Below are 23814 nucleotides of genomic sequence, written 5' to 3'. Positions count from 1 at the left end.
TCATTCTTCATTACTAGATGAGCATTCTGTTAGTAAAAGTGTGAATGGACTTTCAGACCATGATGCACAAATTTTAACACTAGAAGGCTTTTGTACTCAAACTAATGTCACATATAATTGCAAACTATGTAGGGAAGTTAATCCAAAGGCAATAGAGAGGTTTTTAAAACTCATCAAGGAACAAGAGTGGCAGGATGTTTATAGTGCCGATAACACAGATGACAAACATAATGGTTTTCTCAACACATTTCTCATGCTCTTCCAGAGTTGCTTTCCATTAGAACATTCTAAACAGGGTACTAGCAGTAAAAGGCAGCCTGGGCACTGATAGTGGGATAAGGATATCATGTAGAACACAGTGGGAATTATATCATATGTTGAAAGTAGCCACAATCAAGCTACAGTGGCCCATTACAAACAGTATTGTAACGTGCTTAAAAATGTTATTAGGAAGGCAAAGAGTATGTGGAACGTAAATAGAATAGCTAATTCACAGGATAAAATTAAAACCATAAGGTCAGTTGTGAAGGAAGTGCCTGGTCAACAGCACAAGGTTGACTATATAGTCAGTTCATAGTAATAATATTTCTGTTATTGATAAATCAGATCTATGTACAGTATTTAACAATCATTTTCTGAGAATTGCTGGTGAATTAAATAAAAAATTTAAGTTTCTACAGCGACTCCTAACTCTCTTCGCAAATGCCTTTCCAAGATTGATGTCTGGAATACTCCTCTGTGATATTGACAAGGGGGAGATTGAGTCAATAATTAAATCACTGAAGACTAAGGGCTCTCATGGTTATGATGGAATGCCATGCAGAATATTAAAATACTGTGGTGCACAAGTTAGCCCTGTACTTAGCCAAATTTGTAATTTTTCCTTTAGTAATCCTGAACAATTAAAGTACTCAGTAGTAAAGCCACTTTATAAAAAGGGAGAAAGGGATAATGCAGACAAATTTAGACCAATTTCTATGCCATCAGTGTTTGCTACAGTTATTGAAAAGGCTGTGTGTAAGGATAATTGATCATTTTATATAACAGAACTTGCTATCAAATGTACAGTTCAGCTTTAGAAGTCGTTTAACAACTGAAAATGCTATATTCTCTTCTCTGTGAGGTATTGGCTGGGTTAAACAAAAGGTTTCAAATACTAGGAATATTTTTTGATCTAACTAAGGGGTTTGATTGTATTGACCACAAAATATTGCTCCAGAAGTTGGACCATTACGGAATACGGGGAGTAGCTCACAATCGTTTCACCTCTTACTTTAACAACAGACAGCAAAAGGCCATTATTTACAGTGTTGAGAATGGCTGTGATGTGGGGTCTGAGTGGAGTACGGTAAATGGGGTGGGTGGGTGGGTGGGTGGGTGGGTGGGTGTGTGTGTCCCAGGGATCAGTGATGGGGCCACTCCTGTACCTTATTTATACAAATGATATGCCCTCTAGTATTACAGGTAGCTAAAATATTTCTGTTTGCTGATAACACTAGGTTGGTAGTAAAGGATGTTGTGTGCGCAACAATGGCTCGGTTTCAAATAGTGTAGTTCATGACATAAGGTCATGGCTTGCAAAAAAATAAACTAATGCTAAATCACAGCAAGACTCAGTTTTTACAGTTTCCAACACACAATTCAACACAATCCGACATTTTAATTTCACAGAATGGGCATATGATTAGTGAAAGTTAACAGTTCAGATTTCTAGGTCGTGGAATGCCCACATTCAGGATCTTGTTCAAAGACTGCCATTTTTATTATTTGAATGGTATCTGAAATAAGTGATTGTTCGACACGAAAATTAGTCTACTTTGCTTACTTTCATTCGCTTATGCCGTATGGTATTATATTTTGGGGTAACTCTTCCCATTCTAAAAGGATATTTTTGGCTCAGAAACAGTTGGTCTGGGTAGTAAGTGGTGTAAGTCCGCAAATCTCTTGTTGACCCCTGTTCACTAGTCTGGGTATTTTGACACTGGCCTCTCAATATAAATATTCTTTAATGTCATTTCTTGTTAACAATATCAGCTTATTCCAAGAATAATCAACTTTCACTCAGTTAATATTCGGCAGAAATCCAACCTGCATTTGGATCAGACTCCCGTAACTCTTGAGCAAAAAGGTGTGCAGTATACTGCTGTATCCATTTTCAATAAGCTACCACAAGAATTCAAAAATCGTAGCAGTAATCCACAAGCTTTCAAATCGAAACTGAAGAGTTTCCTCATGGGTCACTGCCATTCTGTTGAGGAGTTCCTTAAAAAATTAAGCTGATTCTTATTTTATATTGTTGATTGCATGTACTTAAACTTATGGCTTGACTTTTTTTGGGTTCATAAATATTTTATTTTTATCTGTTATTCCTTTTATGTTGCAATTTCATGTACTGACATGTTCCATGTCCTTCGAGATTTTCTCCTCAATTTGATCCTAAGGAACATAACATGTAAATCAATAAAATAAAAAGCCTTGTATACAATGACTGCCTGTCTTCAACATCCAACAGTGTCGACTAACATCATCTATCCAGTGCCACTGGTACCCCTTTTTAAGATCTCGGTGAAAAGGTTCAATCTGCTCTTCAATATAATGTCCCAAATTTCTGGAAAGTAGTCAACATGTGAGAGTAGAAAGTGACTTTCAAACTCATGTTATGCAAGATCTTTGCTATTCCACAGGAAGTTCTCAGTAACTGAAGAAAAGAGAAAAAGGTACATGACCGCTTTCTGATCATTGTCTTCTTGGAATCTCCATCCTTCATCCATTTCTTTATTTGAGGACTAAAAGAATTTCCATCTTTCAGTTTGTCTTGCATGGGGAAGGAAAATGTTTTGGGAAGGTACTTGACGCAGGGTCCAATTTTATTTGTATAGGTGAAAACAAGACTTTTTTTTTTGTTCTACAAGCAGTTCATGCAGGATATTTTTTGCTATAGGCACAAAATTTCTTCGCTCTGACCACACTCCCACACTCCTATGTCTTTGCCTAATTCGCATAGAAAGCAAAGCATTTTTGTGAACCCAATTTGTTGTCCCAATAGTATCCCAATAACTTTGAAGTCACTGCAGATAAGCCAAATGTGTTCCTCATCCTTGATACTTATTAAGAGTATCTTGATCTTCTCATACAGCACTTTCATTTGAACTGAATGGGCCAGAAGAACGAACCCATACACATTTCCATTATGCAGTAACATGCCTTTCAGGCTCCTCATTGACGAACCTAGAAAATCTCCACTGTGTAGGATAGTGTTCAATGCCAGAAGTGCATTAACTTGTTTATGTTGTGCAGTAAACCGAGGACTCGTTCCGAGAAAAAAATGAACTAATTCTGTCTCTCTATGTCTGCACCATGAATAATGTGTTCCTGATTCCAGAAGATTCTTACTTTTTATCTGGGAGCCAAGTAGTTCCGCAGATTCCTTAGGCAACTTCAAATCTAGTATGAAAGCATTAAGTTCACTCTGAGAGAACAGCTACTGAGTGAAGTTGCATTCAGGTTGGCGGACATAACTATCGTCTTCCATAATTGCATCAACTTCATTTTCTTCATCTTCTGTCACGTTCTCTGCAACAGCTGGAGGAAGAGGAGTACTCAGATCTTCTCCACATGCAAACTAGCCTAATGGCTGAATCACTGCTTGAATACACAATTTGTCTCTCATTTCTCGAACTGCACCCCTGAACATTGAAACTAGTGCAGAAATACTATTCATTGAAGACTTCATGAAAGATGATCTGAAAATTTTAGCAGGACAGAACATCTGCTTAGTGTTAAAGCTTGTTATTTTTTAAAAAAAGCATCAACTGCATATTTATTATGTATCTTGTGAAGTATATTATATTAATGATATTTTAAGAAAAATTGCAAACTAATTTTTGTATTTTGTCAAGTCTCTCATATATGAAGTCAATTACTTTAAATTGTGTGTTATGAGACAATAAACTTCTATTACCCATTCTATTCCATTCTATCCTAAATTTGACAAGAAGTGCACAAAACTTACTGTATATCAAATTTTCAAACTGAAATTTGTGGCAAGTTCCTATGGGACCAAACTGCTGAGGTCATGGGTCCCTAGGTTTACACATTACTTAATCTAACTTTAATTAACTTACTTTAAGAACAACACATACAACCATTCCCAAAGGAGGACTCTAACCTCTGACAGGGGGAGCTGCATGAACCGTGGCACAGCGCCCTAGACCACGATGCGTATGCCAAATGACTGATAGTCATTTAATTATTATTTTTAAAGTTAGGTTAAGCTGCTATCTATACGATAAGCATATTTCAAAAGTATATGCAATGTACATCTGTTTTGTTATTAATGTGAATAGGGATGCCACATATTTGATACAATTACCTAAAATTACATTTTCATACGATTAGATATCAGATATACCATGAGTTACAGAAAATATTCCCATAAAGATTTAATGATGTGTCTCAAAAATTAAAATGTGAAATAAAAAAAAAGAAATGTCAGAATTGCAAAAATCATTTGGATACCAACAAAAAGCACAACAAATGTTTGTCCGTGAAGGGAGAAGACAGGGAATCTGCTTTTAAAACTGCTTATTCAGCTTTAATGCCACCTGCGTAGTTCGTTTGCTTATGCAACTTTGCATCTCAGATTGTTAAATTCACTGTATTGGTCACATGCATTATATTTTTTAATGTTAACTGGCGTAACCGAAGTTGAACGAAACATGTTTTTTGGCTTGATGGTAAAGTGCAGTCCAGATGTAGTATACAACAAAATGAATGGGAAATCTCCAAACATTTCCCTTGAATTGGCTAGCAGAATCAATCTTGAACAGATTAGGACTGATCCAAGGAAACCCCATCTCTCCATTTTGCCATATTATTTAGCTGTATTACTGGGCAACAATGCCAACTAAACTGCAGCATTTGTAGCTTTACAATTGTATGTGGTGCTGTGTTCTACCCCACAGAGACGTAAAAGGTCCAGTTTCCTGGAGAAGACATCTTTTTGACCATGGAAATTTTACACATTTTTCATTCCCTTCTAGTGCGAAGAATGGTATTTTCTTTTTTTAACTGATGCATTTGGATCCACAGATTACGTATAGGAGACACACACACACACACACACACACACACACACACACACACACACACACACACACACACACACCTGTATAACCAATTCTTCATATTGTACAAGAATACCTCTGCCATGTAAAACTGAATGTAGAATTGGCTGGTTTTCTTTTTCCACAGACACTGGAGGAGATACCCTTAACGAAACTCGGGATAGATAATTGAAACATATACTGTTGCTATGTTAATGCTGTGCTAGGCATCCATGTGTGAGGGTGTTAGAGCAGTCGCTTTCTGTAGCTATATAAGCACTGCACTAAGAAACTACATGCTTCGAAATAGTACATCTAAAGTTTGCTAGAAATTTATGAGAAAACTATAATGAATAAATTCCTGTATTCAAATTCTACACATTGCTGTCATTTGATCTGACATATTTCACTACTAATTACATATTTCTTCAATAACTGTAATATTTTGTTTACTGACATCACATATAGTTTACTTAAAGCTTTAACATTAATTCAACATGTCATAATCCAATGAAACACGAGTTTACGCTAAGATTGAACCATATGCTGTTGTAGGCAACGAATTACATCTACATACAGCTTTGCACAAAATACTTTATTTTTCCGACTCAGAAAAGAAAACTAAACTGAACTAGCAGTCAAAGAGTAAAAGCTTATATCTAACATTTGCTGCATGTGCATAGAGTAAACGAAGCACTCATCACTGGCTACTCCCACATTCCCACACAGACCCCCCCCCCCCCCCCTCCCTTGAAGTGCGGAGCACATGGGACAAATGAGTACTTAAACTTGACTTGTCTCCCTGCTCTCGTACAGACAACTTGTTGCTGTGAGGATGAGGGAGCCGGTGTGGGCTGTTGCGTTGTGTTTCCATGTCCTCTTGCCATGGATTCTTCTGCCATATCATGCGTAGTGAGTTCTAAACTTTGGACCCTCTCACTCTCTGAAGTGTCATCATACTCCAGTTCTAGTAAGACCCATGCTGGTTTTACCCCCTCTATGTACACACTAATAGTTTTGTCATATTGTGAGATGTCTATGGTAGGGGTGTTACGTCATACTATTCAATAAGATCCAGTATATGGAGGTTGTAGTGGCGCTCTGACTGGATCTGTACAGAGCATGACATGTGTACAGTCTGCCAACATTTTATGTACTGAAACTGGTCGCACACCATGTCTAGATACTGTAGGCCTTGTCATTGTTTCCACATGCTGACGGATTTCATGTATCAGTGACGAGACCTTTGTTGGCATTGGTGATGTGATGGTGGTTAGGTAATCTGCCGGGATTCTCAATGGTTCCCCATACACCAATTCCGCCACTCAGGCACCGATGTCCGTCTTGTATGCGGTCCGTAATCCACGGAGAACCAATGCTAATGCTTCTGTCCTGTTTCTCTGATGACACATGAGAGCTGCCTTCAATGTCCTGTGCCACCTCTCCACCATACCATTGCTCACTGGATGGTAGCTTGTTGTATGGTGGTACTGGAACCCACAAATTAGTTAGCTCATTGAATAGACTCGACTCGAACTGGCGGCCTTGATCTGTTGTGATATGAAGGGGGCACTCAAAGTGAGCTAGCCATTGCGAGAGAAACGCTTTTGCAACAAATTCAGTTGCTATGTCAATGATCAGAATTGCCTCCGCCCATCTTGTGCATCTGTCTACCACTGTTAACAAGTACTTATAGCCATCTGAAACTGGGAGCGGACCCACTAAGTCCAGATGGACATGGGCAAATCTTGCTGCTGATCCTGTGAAATTCCCAATTTCCGCGTGAACATGTCATCATAGTTTGCAGCGCTGCCAAGTGTAGGCATGTGCGAGCCCATTCCCTGGTGTCCTTTTTAATTGATGGCCAGACAAAATGTGCTGTCAGTAACTTCATCGTGGCAGTTACCCCTTGGTGTGCCAGACCATGAATACTGTCAAAAGCCGCATTACAAAATTGTTGTGGAATGTATGGGCACAGCTTCTGCCGTGATATATCCCACTATAACTTAAGCCTTCTTTCTGTCATGAGTATCGGCTGTAAGTGTAACCCTGTTGTGTGATCCGTCAATAACTTATGTAGATCCAGATCAGCTTCCTTTGATGTCTAGAGTTCTTCATAATTTACTGTGATGGTCACACCCAAACATGAGAAAAGTAAACTGCAACCAGATTCTCGGCACCTCTGATGTGTCTTATATCCGTGGTGAATTGACTGACAAATTCAATGTGCCAGAAGCCTGGGCAAGCACTCATAGCTGATGTTGCTGAAATCTGACACTAAAGGTTTATGATCAGTGAAAATTTTTAGTGGCCAGGCTTTCATATATTGCCAACAACGGTCTGTCATATGCACTGCATTTTGCCTGTCAGAGTTGCAGTTTCTTTGAGAAGAATCAAAGGGGTTGCCAATGTCCAACGACTTGGTGTTGCAAGGCTGCACCAATTGCAGCCTGGCTGGCATCTACAACAATACTTAACTGTGTTACAGGTATGGGGTGCGTGAGTAACACTGCCTCCTCTAAGCTTCTTTGATAATCGCCAAAAGCTTTGGTCACTTCTGGTGTCCATTGCAGCTTTCGCTTTCCTGTGGTATTACTGCCAGCCAGTGCACTCTTAAGCGGGGCTTGTGTTTGAGTGGTAATTGCTAAATGATGCCGGTAAAAATTTATTGTACCAAGATAATGCTCAAGTTGTTCGTAGTCTTTAGGTTTGGGTAAGTTGTGCAACATGTCTATCTTCTCCGGTAATGGCTGTATACTGTCAGCTGAGACTATATAGCTGAGAAAAGTTACTTGACTTTTGCTCACAATGCATTTGCGAACATTTAATACTTCTCCGTATTTATCGAGCCACTGTCATACCTCTTGAATATGTCTATCATGTGATTGCATATCCTCTGAGAATATCAAAATATCATCCAGATATGCATAACAGGAAGATAATCCCTGGAGCAATTCATCAATGAATCTTTGCCACGATTGGGCCGCATATTTGAGTCCAAATGGCATAAACAGAAATTGGAATAGCCCAAAGGGTGTGATCACTGCCATCTTTGCCATGTCAGCTGGAGCCACAGGAATCTGATTGTATGCCTTATGACAATCCAGTACTGAAATACTTTCGCACCCGCTAGAGTGTAGGTAAACTCTGGAATGTTTGGTACGGGGTACTAGTCTGAGATTGTTCTCACGTTCAATCAGTGGTGGTCGCCACAGGGATGGCGTGTGTTGTCTTTCTTGTGTACTAGGTGGAGAGGGGATCCCCAAGAACTGTCAGACCTTCTAATTAATCCAGCCTGGAGTATCTCCTCAAATATCGCTTTTGTCTCCGCTAATCTGTCTGGGGCTAAAAATTATGGACACGTCTCGATACTGGCGGACCTTGGGTGGTGTGTGTATAATGCACTGTATTATGTTTAACTACTAAGAGTTTTTATGGCTTCTTGTTGGGGAGACCGTATAGCTGAACTACTGACTACGCCTGCAACAGCCTCTGCTGCACTGCACCAAAAACCTTTTATCATGCCCCGATTTGATCTGGTAGTAAGAGAGTTATTTGCCAAGTCCAAGGTGAGTGCAAAATGAGATGAGAAATCTGCACCTAAGATCGGCTGTAAAATATCTGCCACTATAAAAGTCCACTTGTAACGGGTAGCTAAAACAATATCTATCGTGAGCTCTTTATAACCTTATGTGTTTATACTTGAATTATTAAGTGCTATCAATTTCCAAAAAAAAAAAAATCGTAGAGGGAGACCAAGATTTGAATACATTAAGCAGATTCAGAAGGATGTAGGTTGCAGTAGGTACTGGGAGATGAAGAAGCTTGCACAGGATAGAGTAGCATGGAGAGCTGCATCAAACCAGTCTCAGGACTGAAGACCACACCAACAACAATCAATTTCAAAGGCTCCCGTGTGTCCTTGTTAACAAAGCTCGGGGCCAGCAAGGTACTCACTTCCGAGCCAGTGTCCATCAGGAAATTGAGGCCTGCGAGTCTGTCAACCACTTGTAATCTGTGTGATGTTAGCTTACACTCCCAGTATGATGCAGAGTGACATAAAGGTACAGCACATGGGAAGTCTTCAAGTGCCTTACCTTGACTGTGCATGTTGCTGCCTGCAACTGTCAACTGGTCTCATTCGTATATGGCGCCGTACACGAGTTCGGCAGGCCGTGGTGCCTGAGGCATGCTGCCCTTGTCATTTGGGTGTCCACAAGGTTTTGTGCCTCTCGTAGCTTGTGGCCTGAATCGTCTGTGATACCAGCAAAAATTGTCGGCGTGAGCTTGATCGAGTTTGGAGTGTGACCTCTTCTTGTTACTGGTGGACTTGGTGGACGTCTGGAGCTCCCAGTTATGTAGCCAAGTAGCCATATTTTCCATTGCATCTTGCCATTTCCTGATTCCCTCAGTGATGCCTTGTTTTTGTCTGTAACCTGTGGCTGCACAGCTTAACTTCAATTCTTCTAACCATTCTGATGAGTCGTCATTAGTTTCCACTGCAGAGGTGGCAGATGATGTTGCTACGGACGCTACGAGTGTTAACTGTAGAGTAGCAAAAGCTGTGTCAGCTATTTGCAGTTGCTTGTCAAGAGACTGTCCTTCACATGCAATCAGTGTCAGTTGAACTTGATGAGGAAGCTGCTTCGCCAGACGTGCAGTAACAATTCATGGGATATCATGCTTTGGATATCATGCTTGTGTGAACTGTAGTGTGTAAATGTCTCAAAAATTCAGATGGACTTCTGTCCCAGTGTTTCTCCTGATACATCACCTGGGAAAGATGCTGATCAGGTAATTTCATGCAGCGAGCGATCGACACCATTTTAAGTGATGTGGATGACTGTTGGAGCAGTGGATGTATGATCATATCAGAGACTATTGCTGTTGCCCTCTGATCCAGGTTGCTAGTTGCGAGAGTGAATTTTTCGCAGTCTTTGGTTATGCATTCTTGCTGGAAGATATTCTCCATTATCGCAAACCATATGTCTGGTTGCGGAGGCACGAATGGAGGTGCTCTTAATTGCAACCGTGGCGTGGTTGATAATGGTGCATTCATGCCTGAAAAATCTTCAGCATGTGAGTATGCTCATGGTGTGGCTGCTACTATCGGAGTTTGCAAATTCAAGGATTCTGTTTTGCTATCTTTCTTCAGTGTTGCAAGCTCCAAAAGCCCAACCTTTTGCTTTAGCCGTCATATCTAATCATTTGTTGCCTGCAGAATTTTGTTTGCTTCTTCCATCTTTGGCGAAACTGCTGCACAATATTAAGTTGCAAAAGCTTTCCTTATTTTTCCCTGGGTCATCAATTATGTAAGCAACAAATTAAACCCACATACAGCTTTGCATAAAATACTATATTTTTCAAATTTGGAAAAGAAAACTAACTGAACTAACAGTCAAAGAGTAAAAACTTAAATCTAATGGTCGCTGCACTTGCGTGGAGTAAACAAAGCATGCATCACTGGCTACTCTGATGTTCCTACACTGTCATGGGTGATTACCTTGATGGTCTCCATTCCTTTATGGCCATTTAATTGGAATTCGCTACTTGCACTTTATCCACAAATCATTCTCATTGCTGCTGGAACACACGTTACAGCTAAATCATAACAGTTAGCAGTTTCACCATGAAAGGGCTCCATCACACATTATGCCAATCATTTTGAATCATCTCTACAATACTTATCTTTGTAAATGGATCAGAAAGAGGAGACCTGTCTCCTAACACACCAGCTAATATATCCTCATGTCAATAAACTCTTTCTTGTCAGGCTATTTCAAATAATCATGAATGAAAAGAAATTGGAAAATCCTGATCACCTTCAACAGCTTCTTACTGAAGCCTTTGAGTTAAAAAAAAAAAAAAAATCTGGACTGTCCTTACAACTTTGTGCAGTTTTATTCACTACAGAGATCACCATCAGCTTCAAGGAGGGAGAGAAAGCTACCCCCTACCCACATCCACACCTACTACACAACCTACACAAAGAAAGAATTTGAGCTCTCATGATGCTAAGAAACTGGTTGTCGTTAAGTACTAGCATGCAAGTGTACCTATACAGTGTGACAAGTTTCAGAAGAGACTTGTGACTCAGTGGACTGGATTAGCAGTTTACTACACACTTTCTTATGCTCCATTGGAAAGAAAAATAAGAAGTATGAAGCTCCTCCACATCTTCATAAAAAATATGTGGAAATCTTTTGATTAGTGAAAGGAATAAATGCAACCACACGTGGACATAAACTGGTTCTACTTTCAAGACAACTATCACTAAGTGAACACACAAGTATTCTGTGCTAGCCGCGAGTATGATATTTTCTGGCAGAGCTCAGAGACACATAGACAGTAAAGTTTCCATACACAGCCAGCGAGTAGATCAATTTCAATGAATTATGTCACAGCATATGAACACAGTAAAAGGTCAACAAATAGTTAAGCACTAATTTTTCATTACAGGTAAGTCATTAGTAATGCAAGTAGTCTCAGTTCTTTTGCATCGACATAATCTGATGGCCATCTTTTGAACTTTCACAAAACAATGCATTTAAAAATAATTTTTCTGGTATGAATTGTTTTACTGTTTCTCAAAATATTCACCAATAAACTTTATAAGCTTTTCCATGCGTTCAAACCAATTCTAGCTTTTATTTCCCAATAAAATTCTTCTGAGTGAGCGACTGCAACATATATGATAAAAATTCCAATGTTTTGGCTGCGATTGCAGCCAGCCTTCATCATGGTAGTCTCCCACATTCTTTCAATTCTGGAAATATTTTTTTCACTTTGATGTTGGTACCTTACCTTAAATTCATGGTTTTGGGAGAATTCAACAGTGATGGAAAGTGTAATATAAGTGTCTTTTGTTTGACATAAAGTAACTACAAGAAGTTACTGGTCATCGAATCAGATGAATACAATAATGAGACAGTAATTTTATTTTATTTTCTGTAAGTGATCAGTTTGTGTTGACTTGCTGTGTAACAGCAGGCATTGTCATGATGACTGATGCCTGGTATTTAGTTGTTTTTGCCAATTTTGTTGATAACATGTGGCAAACAATTCGTTTTACACCATTCAGCATAAACTATGCTTTGGTTCTCTAAAGCAATGTCCAATGTAACCAAAGAAATAAAGAAATGCACAATCATTTCTTTTTTTGAAAGAGTTTTATAAATGAACCAATTCTGTTGGTTTCAGTTCATCTTTGAACAGCCATACAATTGATAGCTGCTTAGTTTCTGACTATAATAAATTTATTCAAGTTTTCCCTCCTGTTACAACACTGTAAAAAGATTTTGCATTCTGTTAATTAATTTTTTTGAACATTTCCTTATACCACTCGACATGAGCCTGGTTTTGAGCTCTGGTCGAAGTCTGCAGAATTCACTGGCAACAGACCTTCCACATTCAAATTTTCATGCAAAATCTAATATAATGCTGTTTTTATTAAGCCTAATGTTGTATGTATCTCATTGTAAGTTACTTGCCGATTGTCTTCAATTGTGTTGTGCACATCATCAACATTTTTGGAACATAACAATTTTTAGTCGAATTTCACAAAAATTCTTCTCCCACTGAAGCACAACCATGACTAAATTCCACAGGCCATTTGTAAGCACGCCTTTCTTAAGGTTGTTGATCCCTGTAAACTCTATGCAAAAACTTAAAAGGCAACCTTCATATAATGTGTAGCTTTGTGTTACTTTGTGGTTTTGATGACTGTCCTAGTCACATCTGAAATCTTCCCCCCCCCCCCCCCCTTGTTTGTTTTAACTTACCTAGCAAGGTGAGATTAGATTCCAGACGACTGAAAGATTCTCGTAATTTACGTTCTCGGCCCTCCACAGCAAGTTCTGCTTCCACATGACTTCTTTGCCATTCAAGGAATTCAGCATCAGTTAAAGTTCGTCTTGCCATCACAAGCACTCTTAGACCTTGTCTGGCGTAGGAGTTCAGATGCTGCTGAGTACGAAATATATGCTGCTGCATAACCACATCATCTGAAATGATCATGAACATATGTTTCGATATCAACTAGTGTTTTAAATTCTTGTTAAAAATTTGGCAAATATGAAGAAAACATTTCAACATTACATAATACTTATGAGTACAGGCTGTGCAAGCTTGAATTTCACAATTTACTTATGGCTTCTTTCAATCTGTTACAGGACAAAAATAAGCGTGTGAGCATTTTGATTCAAATCTACAAAGGCCAATCAAAAAGTTTCTATTTTAGGGTGTTATTGCAATGTATATGCAATGTACCATTACTCCAATGCAGGTATATAAGCAGCGACACGATGGCAATGGAAGAGTGTGGCATTCATGTCTTGCCAACATGCTTGTGGCATATGCATAAACATGAACTGTGGCGACATTATTGCCAAATGCGTCCAAACAGGGACAAAATGCTGTTATTCTTTTCTTGGCTATCAAAGGACAAACACCAGCAGACATCCATCAGAGAATGAAGAATGTGTATGGCAAAGCATGTCTGTCAAAAACCGCCACTGTGGAATGGTGTGCCAAAGGGTACTGCTGCTTTATGGTAACACACATCCTCATACTGCAAATGTTGTAATGCAGAAGTTACACCAACTGAAATGCAAGACACTCTAGCACCCATCCTGTAGTCCTCATCCCTCCCCACATGGTTATCATGCTTTTGCTCCCTTACATAAGGCCTTGAAAAGTTGACAGTTCCTGTCAGACGAGGGTATGCAGCAGGCAGTTACTGACGTCTTCATGCAGCATGACACAGTGTTTCACAAAATGGTTCTATGTAAAGGGACAGAGGTCCAAATCCCATGTCAAGTTGAAACATATCCCACACTTTGTGTCTTGTTAGTTGTAAGAGACACACAATATAAGGAATCCTTCTAAGCATTGTGTGCGCCTGGAGAAAAGTTCCAGCAACTGGAATATTGGCAAGTACTTGAAGCTGGATGCAATAAACTATTTTCACTAACTTTCAGATGCTACTTCTGAAAGTAGTCTGCACTTGCAGAAGTCTAATTGCTGCATGTGTTTACATGTCAAAGAACTTGCAGAAGTTGCTTCTGCAAGCGACTTGCAGAAGTTTACCTGCTAATGGGCATATGCCTTTTAGATACAGTTGATGCTACCCTGACTATATTCTGTTATAATAATTCAGCATTACAATGATTGCATTCACACATTATCATATTCACATTCAACGTAAGATCTGTCCACCATTCTTTGTTACTCACTGTCTTCAGTCATTTTTGAAAAGTTCGTACACCTGCACCTCTTCACTTGTGACCAAAGCACAACAATTAAAAATACTGTCTTTCACAACAAGGCCCCTTCAATCAATTAAATTTTACAAAGTTTGTAGTACAACACCATCACACTCACATTCACTGTCCGATGTGTCCTACCATCCACCAAAACTCCCCTGATTCATTTGTCTTTTTGTGCACACTGCCTCATTATGATAAAGGCCAGCTACTGGCAGTTCCATTAATCTTCCCTCACTGACTTTCACACATCTTTTTTCAGTTGAGCACTGTTGCCACACTTTGAAAGTAAGCATTGGTAATTCTAGGCTGGCACGTTCCAAATCAGATTGACAATTTATGAATATTTCAAGATTTGTTGTTGAAGGCTACGTCAAGACCTCAAACTATTCACAACTTTGTAAAGATCAAATTAAAATTTTCATGAGTTACTTTGTAAACACAGCTCCAAAAAAGTTGATAATATCAGATTTTCCTCTGGCTCAAATATTTGCCTTGTTGATATACTTTTCTGGTATTTGGACAGCTCTTGATATTGTCCAAAACTTCCAATGCATGTCTAAAATTTTTCAGTTAGTGTATGGCATTATAAATTCTGACATAAAATAGGGTCTCTATTTCTCGGCCTTCATAACCCTACAGCGGTCATCATGCCCATTCCTTTCACACCCCACCAACAGAAGAGAGAGTTATTGACAATATGGATATACTCGACACTCTGGCAACAACAACTTGGCCCCTGCCTCTCATTGGTACGTGTCAGATGGTGAATTTATTAAAGAATGCTTAGAAAGTGCAGCAGATACAATTTGCCATGACAATGAAGGAGGTGTCTAAAAATCAGTTTGTCTCATCAAACTATTGCCTGGAGAACTGATGAACTTGAGAAATCTATTGAAAAGGATTGGGAAAGTTGTAGTTTTAGATTTTATTCATTGGCAATACATAAAAATACTGATACTAGTGATATGGTCAAATTTTCCATACTTTTCAGGGGCATTAATGATGAATATTATATTACTGAAGAAATGGTTTTATTAGTACCATTGAAAGACATGACATCATCATCAAGAGATTTATATGAAGCAGTGGAAAAATAAATAAATAAATAAATCAGTTTTCTTTGTCTGTCGTCAATCTATCTGGCATAGTTACAGATGGTGTGCCAGCTATGGCATCTAAAAAAGAAAGGCTTGTAAAATTAATAGATAACGATCCAGGAAGTGTCAGAGAGTCATTTCATGAAATACCATTGCATGATACACCAAGAAAATTTACGTTGAAAAGCTTAAAAAAAATTGATCACATTATGAAAATCATAGTTAAGACTGTGAATTTTATAAGAGCCAGGAGACTGAATCATTACCAGTTCCAGGAATTCCTCACAAGTTAGGATGCTGAGTGTGGTGATATCGTATATTTTACAGAAGTAAGGTTGTTCAGTCAAGGTCAAATGTTAAAAATATTTTCTAGCGTATTATTGCAATCTATTCATTCATGACATCAAAAGCAAAATCTGTGCCAGAAACTGACTATGCCAACTTGGTAGTAGATTTAACATTTTTGATAGATTTGACTGTTCATTTGGGTGACTTAAATAGACATCATCTATGCAGGAACCTACTTATCAGTTCGATGTTTGAAACAATAAACGCATTTGAAATGAAAGTGAAATTATGGCAAGCACAAGTAAATGCAAACAATTTGTCTCATTTCAATACATTTGGCAAACATAATCCTCGGGAAGGGATGAACTACTCAGCCATGCTTTTCGATTTGGTGCAAGAATTTGAAAATGGTTTTCAAGGATTTCGAAAACAATGATCAAAATTTTTGTATTTATGTGACACCTTTTACAAACAATACAGATACATTGCCAGAAAATTTTCAGGTGGAATGCATAGAGCTGCAGCCTGACATCCATCTAAAAAAAACTGCTCATGTATCTTTATTCGACTTTCACAAATCATACCTGCCCAGAGACTTATATCTGTTGCTGCACAGTCATGCGCTATATATGTAATTTTTGCCTGGAAGCACATACACTGCAAAAGTTATTTTCAAGGGTAAAGTACACAAATAGCAGAAATAGAACCAAAATCTCAGATCAATGCCTTGAGAACATCCTAAGAATTGCAACCACTTCAATCAAACCTAATACTGATACATTAGTTTCTCAAATTCAAAGTCAAACATAATATTAATTCTATAATTTGTAATTACAGTGGAACCTCACTTAAAGACCACTTCCCATAATGTTCAGTTCACATAACGAGCAAAACAAATTGTAAAAAAAATACTTGCTTAATGAGTGAGGTTTTGGACAATGAGTGACAACAATTTTGTGTGATGTCACCAGCCATTCACACATGGCAGGGAAACATTCAACAATATGAACACGTTTCATTGTCGGCAGCAGCATATGAACAATGTCTAGTGCGTACTGGCAGTCTGGGTTTAGCACTCTTTCTTCTACTGTCTTAGTGCAGCTTGTGATCACTCATTTTTCTAAACTTTTATTCATACAGTGTTTCTTTGTGCAAATTTTACTAAGCTTCATAGAAATGTTCCCAAAGATAAAGCTGCACGAAGATGACAGTAAGAGAAACAAAATGACCTTAGAAATCAAATGTAAAATCATTGAAAAACGTGAACAAGGCATGAGTGTTGCCAATTTAGCATGCACATACAATCAGTCTACATCAACTGTTTTCACTGTCTTCAAGAAAAAGGACAAGATTAATGTGATAAATGCTTCAAAGGGAGTGACAAGTGTGTCTAAACAACAGTTTCATATTCTGAATGATGTTGGAAGGTTGTTCCTTATATAGATAAATGAAAAGCAATTGCAAGGCGACACTATTAATGGGAACATCATTTGTGAGAAGGTGAGAATGACTTTCGCCGACCTCATTAAGAAGACCCCAGGATCATCAGTAGCCGAAGACATGTTTTTAAGGGAAGCAGTGGGTGGTTTGAGAAGTTTAAGACAAGACCCGGCATCCACAGCATTGCGAGGCTTGGTGAAACAGCCAGAACCAACACAAAGGCAGCAGAGAACTTCATCAGCAACTTCAAGATGCTCATAGATTCTGAGGGTTATCTGCCGCTAGGAGAACGGGGCTAGAAGCGGATAATGATGATATCTATGAGCTCGTGGGAGATCACAGCCAGAAATGGCCACCGAAGAGCTTATGGAGTTGCAGTGTGTTTCACAGCAGGAAGTAGCAGGAAGTAGCAGGGAGGAGTCTTCAGAGAAGGATGAGGAGGAGGACGAGAAATCAGCAAAGCAGCAATCTTCTGGCGTAATAAGATAAATGCTGAAAGCATAGGAATCGGTTGCATCACACACTGAAAATCATCACCCCAATAAAGCAGTGGCTATGCACAATAAAAATTTATCTGACAATAATCCTATGTTGCATTTTCACTAAATGTCTAATTGTCAGCAGAAACAAATGACTATAGGTAGCTTCCTAGTAAAAAATATTTGTTATGTATCGTGAATAATTAAGTACACAATACTGTATATATAATTTTCTTTGAATAAATGGCATGAATAAGATAAAACTTTCAGTACTTTTTCTGCATGGAATGCATTATCATATTTTACATTCAGTTATATGGGATAAATTGTTTCACTTAATGACTGTTTTGTACTACGAGTAAGATTCTGGAACGAATTATGCTCACTCTGCGAGGTTCCACTGTACGCTATATAAAATTATTAATAAAATCTTGTAGAGTAGATAATCAGAAACTAATAAATTACTTAAATGTGTAAACTATATACTTACAACTGTCTGCCCACCCCTTTTTTTTCTTCGCTCAGTGGTTATTGTTAGTGTTATGTACGTAATGTGCGACCCAGAAATACCAGTCTTCTTCCAATATGGTCCAAGTAAGCTAAAAGGTCCTGATTTAAGGGAACCATAACTCAGGATGATCAGAAAGGGATCTTAATCACCATTCTTATGAATGTGTGTCCTGTTTCTTATCACTGCCCTACCTCACTTTATTCCTAGGCACAAAGTATATATTGACGAAAAAGATGGTATCTCAATATTTGGTTTAAATTTGGCAGGAGTGGCACTCATTCAGTGAAACACAGTAACTATTCAACCAACTATACCAACTGCAAAAAGTTCATTGCTTAAAAACAAGAAAATCGTAACCATCAGAAATTTTGACAATATATTCATCTTCTTTGCTCGAGTCCTTCCCTTTACTGTGACTGTCACATTACACTGAGCTGACAAAAGTCATGGAATAGTGATATGCACATATGGAGATGGTGGTTGTATCGCATGCATGAGGTACAAAAAGGCAATGCTTTTGTGGAACTGCTAGGTATTCGGGTGCTTCATATGAAAAGGTTTCTGATGTAATTATGGGTGCACAACAGGGATTAGCATATTTTGAATATAGAATGTTAGTTGGAGCCGGACTCATGGCACATTCCACTTTGGAAATTGATAGGGAATTCAATATTTCAAGATCAACAGTGTCAAGAGACTAAAATTTCAGGCATTACCTCTCACCACGGACAATGAAGTGGCCAATAGCCTTCACTTAAAGATCAAGAGCAGCAGCGTTTGCACAGGGTCATCTATGCTAACAGACAAGCAACACCACATTAAAAAACCATAGAAATCAATGTGTCGTGTATGACTCACATCTCTGTTAGGACAGTGCGGTGAATTTGGCATTAATGGACTGTGACAGCAAACAACCCATACAAGTGCCTTTGCTAACAGCACAAATTGTCTGCAGCGCCTCTCCTGGGGCTTGTGACCAAACTGGTTGGACAACTGGAAAACTGTAGCCCCATCATATGAGTCCCGATTTCAACTGGTAAGAGATGATGGTAGAGCTTCAGTGTGGCAGAGACCCCAAGAAACCATGGACCCAAATTGTCAAAAAGGGTGCAAGGTGGTTGTGGCCCCATAACAACATCGACTGTATTTACATTGAATCGAATGGGTCCTCTGTGCCAACTGAACTGATCTTCGATTGGAAATGGTTATGTTCAGCTACATGGAGACCATTTGCAGCCATTCATTAATTGCATGTTCCCAAACAACGATGAAGTTTTTATGGGTGACAGTTCACCCTGTCATCGGGCCACAATTGTTTGCAATTGGTCTGAAGAACATTCTGGAAAATTCAAGTGAATATTTTGGCCATCCAGGTAACCCAACATGAATCCCACTGATCATTTATGGGACATAAGAGGGAAGTCAGTTCATGCACAAAATCCTGCACTGGCAACACTTTAGAAATTATGGACTGCTATAGAGGAAGCATGGCTCAATATTTGTGTAGGGACTTTCCAATGACTTGTTGAGGCCATACCACATTGAGTTCCTATGCAAAAGGAGGTCCAACTTGATATTACAAGGTATCCCATGGCTTCTGTCACCTCAGTATACGCAAGATATTAAGCACCTTTTCCAAAAAAAGAAGCAGCAACTCACTGTGATATCAGACCTACTGGAAATTCTGAAATTTCCACATGACCTCTCCAGTACACTACCAAGTTACAGTAAAAAATGCAAAATGCAGCCCTTTAGTGGTTTGCAAGTCAAACTACAAGTAAAGGTATACCTAGGATTTGACTGATTGGGAGAAGAGACCAAACAGTGAGGTCATCAGTCTCATGGGATTAGGGAAGTACGGGGAAAGAAATCAGCCGTGCCCTTTAAAAGGAACCATCCTGGCATTTGCCTGGAGCGATTTACGGAAATCAAGGAAAACCTAAATCAGGATGGCCAGGCTTGAGTTTGAACCAATGTCCTCACAAATGCGAGTCCAGTTTGATAACCACTGCAATAGCCCACTTGGTAATTGTTGAAACATTGCTACACACACACACACACACACACACACACACACACACACACACACACACACAGAGAGAGAGAGAGAGAGAGAGAGAGAGAGAGAGAGAGGTGTGTCCTTGTATACCTGTAGGAGCCAAATTTGGCAGTATTGTAGAATCTGCTCCTTTGCAAAAAAGGATCTTCTGATGGCTAACAGGATGTTTCAAAACAACTGACATACATTTCCGTGCTGAATCAAATGGCAGAATCTTCAAGATTTCGAAGTCCAGTGCACCTTGTCCTGAAAGGCAAAATGCAATGTTAATGCCTTGAGCATATTTTCTGCACTTTCATTTGTCATCAAGAGAACCGCTACCTTAAAAAAAAAATGGAGTAAAGCTCAATATAATTCAAAAAATCTATAGCATTTAGTACAAACAGAACTGTATGATGAATATGAAGAGTTCTTACGAGCAAACGCAAAATGTTTTCACAGTACAGCATTCAAAATAACAAATCAAAACAAAAATATTTTAAGGAATATTATTTAGATATCTAATATCTGTAATTATATCTACATCAATCGCAACTCTAAGTCCACTGATAAAAATCTAAATGACAAAATATCAAAAATTAATCATTTGACAAGAAATTATAAGCTCACTGATTACAGGTCTTGTGAGACACTTTACCTTCAAATCCAAATATATCTTTCAAAATGATTTCTTTCTTCTTTTTCTTTGGTCAGGGAAATAATATAAAAGAAAAGAAGCAGGACCTTAAGAGATATGTAAGATACACCGAAGATCAGGATAGATATACTATATGCAGGAAGGAGTATTTTACGATAGAAACGAAAACAAATTTGATGTCTAGTTTTAGCTACAAGTGACAGGGATGGTAACAAAGTATGAAACATTACAAATGCAAAACACTATATGACCTATGAACCACGTTTAAAATGAGTTTAAAAAGATGGTTCTGTTTTCAATACTGCATCCAACATGTTGGCAACATTATTCATTGGTTGTGTTCCCGTCTACACTTGCAACAAACTTTTCTACAAATGTATTAGCATTGCTGAACTGGCAGCAAATATTGCACATTGTGTATTAGCATCAAGAGCTACGCTATGACAGGTGAAGGGGAAGAATTAATATGTGGTGTGGCATTAACAATACTTGACGAAATAGGTATGTGGAGAAAATGACACAGTCATTGTTAATGGACAAAAAACATACTACAAAAGACATGGTGGGAATGAGATGCTATGTGAGTTGGATTTGGAATAGGGTTCTGGTTTTTGTAACTTCCTAGGATGCTGCCATCCTATTTTGAAGTTCTAATGAATATCACAGGGCCAGTTGTTTGAAAGAAAGACACACACTTCAGAAAAGCAATTCCTGTGAAGCAAAGACTTGCTCTCCATTTTTTGGCAACAGGAGATTCCTATTAAAGCCACGCATATTTATTTCGCATTTCAAAGCCAGCCATATTTCAAATAGTTCCTGCAGTTTGTGAAGCTTTGGTTGAATGATTATCAAAATGTAATTCAATTATGGTAAGAACATTGAAACATACATTTAATGGATCACATGTGTATTTTTATTTTCAGGTTAAAATTAATCCAAATTATCATTTTCAAGAAAGAAAACTTGTCTAGCTTCAATTTCACTCACACTTCCAATAAATGAGATGGTGGAAACTGCAGGTAATGCTTCCCCTGCCACATCCACATTTACTGCTGATTGCTGCCTCCTCCATACATTAATTTCTACCTCATGAGAGCATAGTAAATTTTTTTGTCGTCATCACCTATTTTTCAGGTGGCAGATCACATAACTTGCTGCTGACTTCTTTTTCCAAAGTCAGATAATAAATAATCTTCTTCTTGTTATTATTACTATTTCTTTCTTGTCTCAGGCGTTATGTCTGGTTAAAAATGGAAGGTGACGCGGACCTTGATCAAGTGTGACTTCCTTTTAACTGTACGGTATATGTTACATTGCATTTAGGAACTTTCGGGTAATTGAACAAGTGTCAATAATTACAGATTTCCGTAGTTGTATATATACGTTTGGATGTAGCTGTATTGCGCTGATGTACTGGTGGATATTGTGTGGTATGACTCCTGTAGTTGATAGTATAATTGGTACAATGTCAACTTTATCCTGATGCCACATGTCCTTGACTTCCTCAGCCAGTTGGATGTAATTTTCAATTTTTTCTCCTGTTTTCTTTTGTATATTTGTTGTATTGGGTATGGATATTTCGATTAGTTGTGTTAATTTCTTCTTTTTATTGGTTAGTATGATGTCAGGTTTGTTATGTGGTGTTGTTTTATCTGGTATAATGGTTCTGTTCCAGTATAATTTGTATTCATCATTCTCCAGTACATTTTGTGGTGCATTTGTATGTGGGAACGTGTTGTTTTATAAGTTTATGTTGTAAGGCAAGCTGTTGATGTATTATTTTTGCTACATTGTCATGTCTTCTGGGGTATTCTGTATTTGCTAGTATTGTACATCCACTTGAGATGTGATCTACTGTTTCTATTTGTTGTTTGCAAAGTCTGCATTTATCTGTTGTGGTATTGGGATCTTTAATAATATGCTTGCTGTAATATCTGGTGTTTATTGTTTGATCCTGTATTGCGATCATGAATCCTTCCGTCTCACTGTATATATTGCCTTTTCTTAGCCATGTGTTGGATGCATCTTGATCGATGTGTGGCTGTGTTAGATGATACGGGTGCTTGCCATGTAGTGTTTTCTTTTTCCAATTTACTTTCTTCGTATCTGTTGATGTTATGTGATCTAAAGGGTTGTAGAAGTGGTTATGAAATTGCAGTGGTGTAGCCGATGTATTTATATGAGTAATTGCTTTGTGTATTTTGCTAGTTTCTGCTCGTTCTATAAAGAATTTTCTTAACTTGTCTACCTGTGCATAATGTAGGTTTTTAATGTCGATAAATCCCCTTCCTCCTTCCTTTCTGCTTAATGTGAATCTTTCAGTTGCTGAATGTATGTGATGTATTCTATATTTGTGGCATTGTGATCGTGTAAGTGTATTGAGTGCTTCTAGGTCTGTGTTACTCCATTTCACTACTCCAAATGAGTAGGTCAATATTGGTATAGCATAAGTATTTATAGCTTTTGTCTTGTTTCTTGCTGTCAATTCTGTTTTCAGTATTTTTGTTAGTCTTTGTCTATATTTTTCTTTTAGTTCTTCTTTAATATTTGTATTATCTATTCCTATTTTTTGTCTGTATCCTAGATATTTATAGACATCTGTTTTTCAATCGCTTCTATGCAGTCGCTGTGGTTATCCAATCCGTAATCTTCTTGTTTAGTGTGTTTTCCCTTGACTATGCTATTTTTCTTACATTTGTCTGTTCCAAAAGCCACATTTATATCATTGCTGAATACTTCTGTTATCTTTAGTAATGGGTTGAGTTGTTGATTTGTTGCTGCCAGTAGTTTTAGATCATCCATGTATAGCAGATGTGTGATTTTGTGTGGGTATGCTCCAGTAATATTGTATCCATAATTTGTATTATTTAGCATGTTGGATAGTGGGTTCAGAGCAAGGCAGAACCAGAAAGGACTTAATGAGTCTCCTTGG

General features: G+C 38.2%; 1 protein-coding gene across 3 annotated transcripts in view; it reads right to left on the bottom strand.

The window, feature by feature from the left end:
• LOC126251324 (phospholipid-transporting ATPase VA) overlaps positions 1-23814 on the bottom strand; it is a 397256-nt gene that overhangs the window by 36495 nt on the left and 336947 nt on the right. For all 3 annotated transcript variants that reach the window (XM_049951657.1, XM_049951658.1, XM_049951659.1), the window contains 2 exons: positions 20336-20491; positions 12887-13108 (listed from right to left, as the gene is read on the bottom strand). In XM_049951657.1, coding sequence (XP_049807614.1) covers positions 12887-13108; positions 20336-20491 — 378 coding nt within the window. The remainder of the gene's footprint in view (positions 1-12886; positions 13109-20335; positions 20492-23814) is intronic.

This window comes from Schistocerca nitens, chromosome 4 (assembly GCF_023898315.1).
Source record: "Schistocerca nitens isolate TAMUIC-IGC-003100 chromosome 4, iqSchNite1.1, whole genome shotgun sequence".
NCBI lineage: Eukaryota > Metazoa > Arthropoda > Insecta > Orthoptera > Acrididae > Schistocerca > Schistocerca nitens.
The sequence above is the reverse complement of the archived record's forward strand: the minus strand, read 5'-3'. Positions and strand labels throughout refer to the sequence as shown.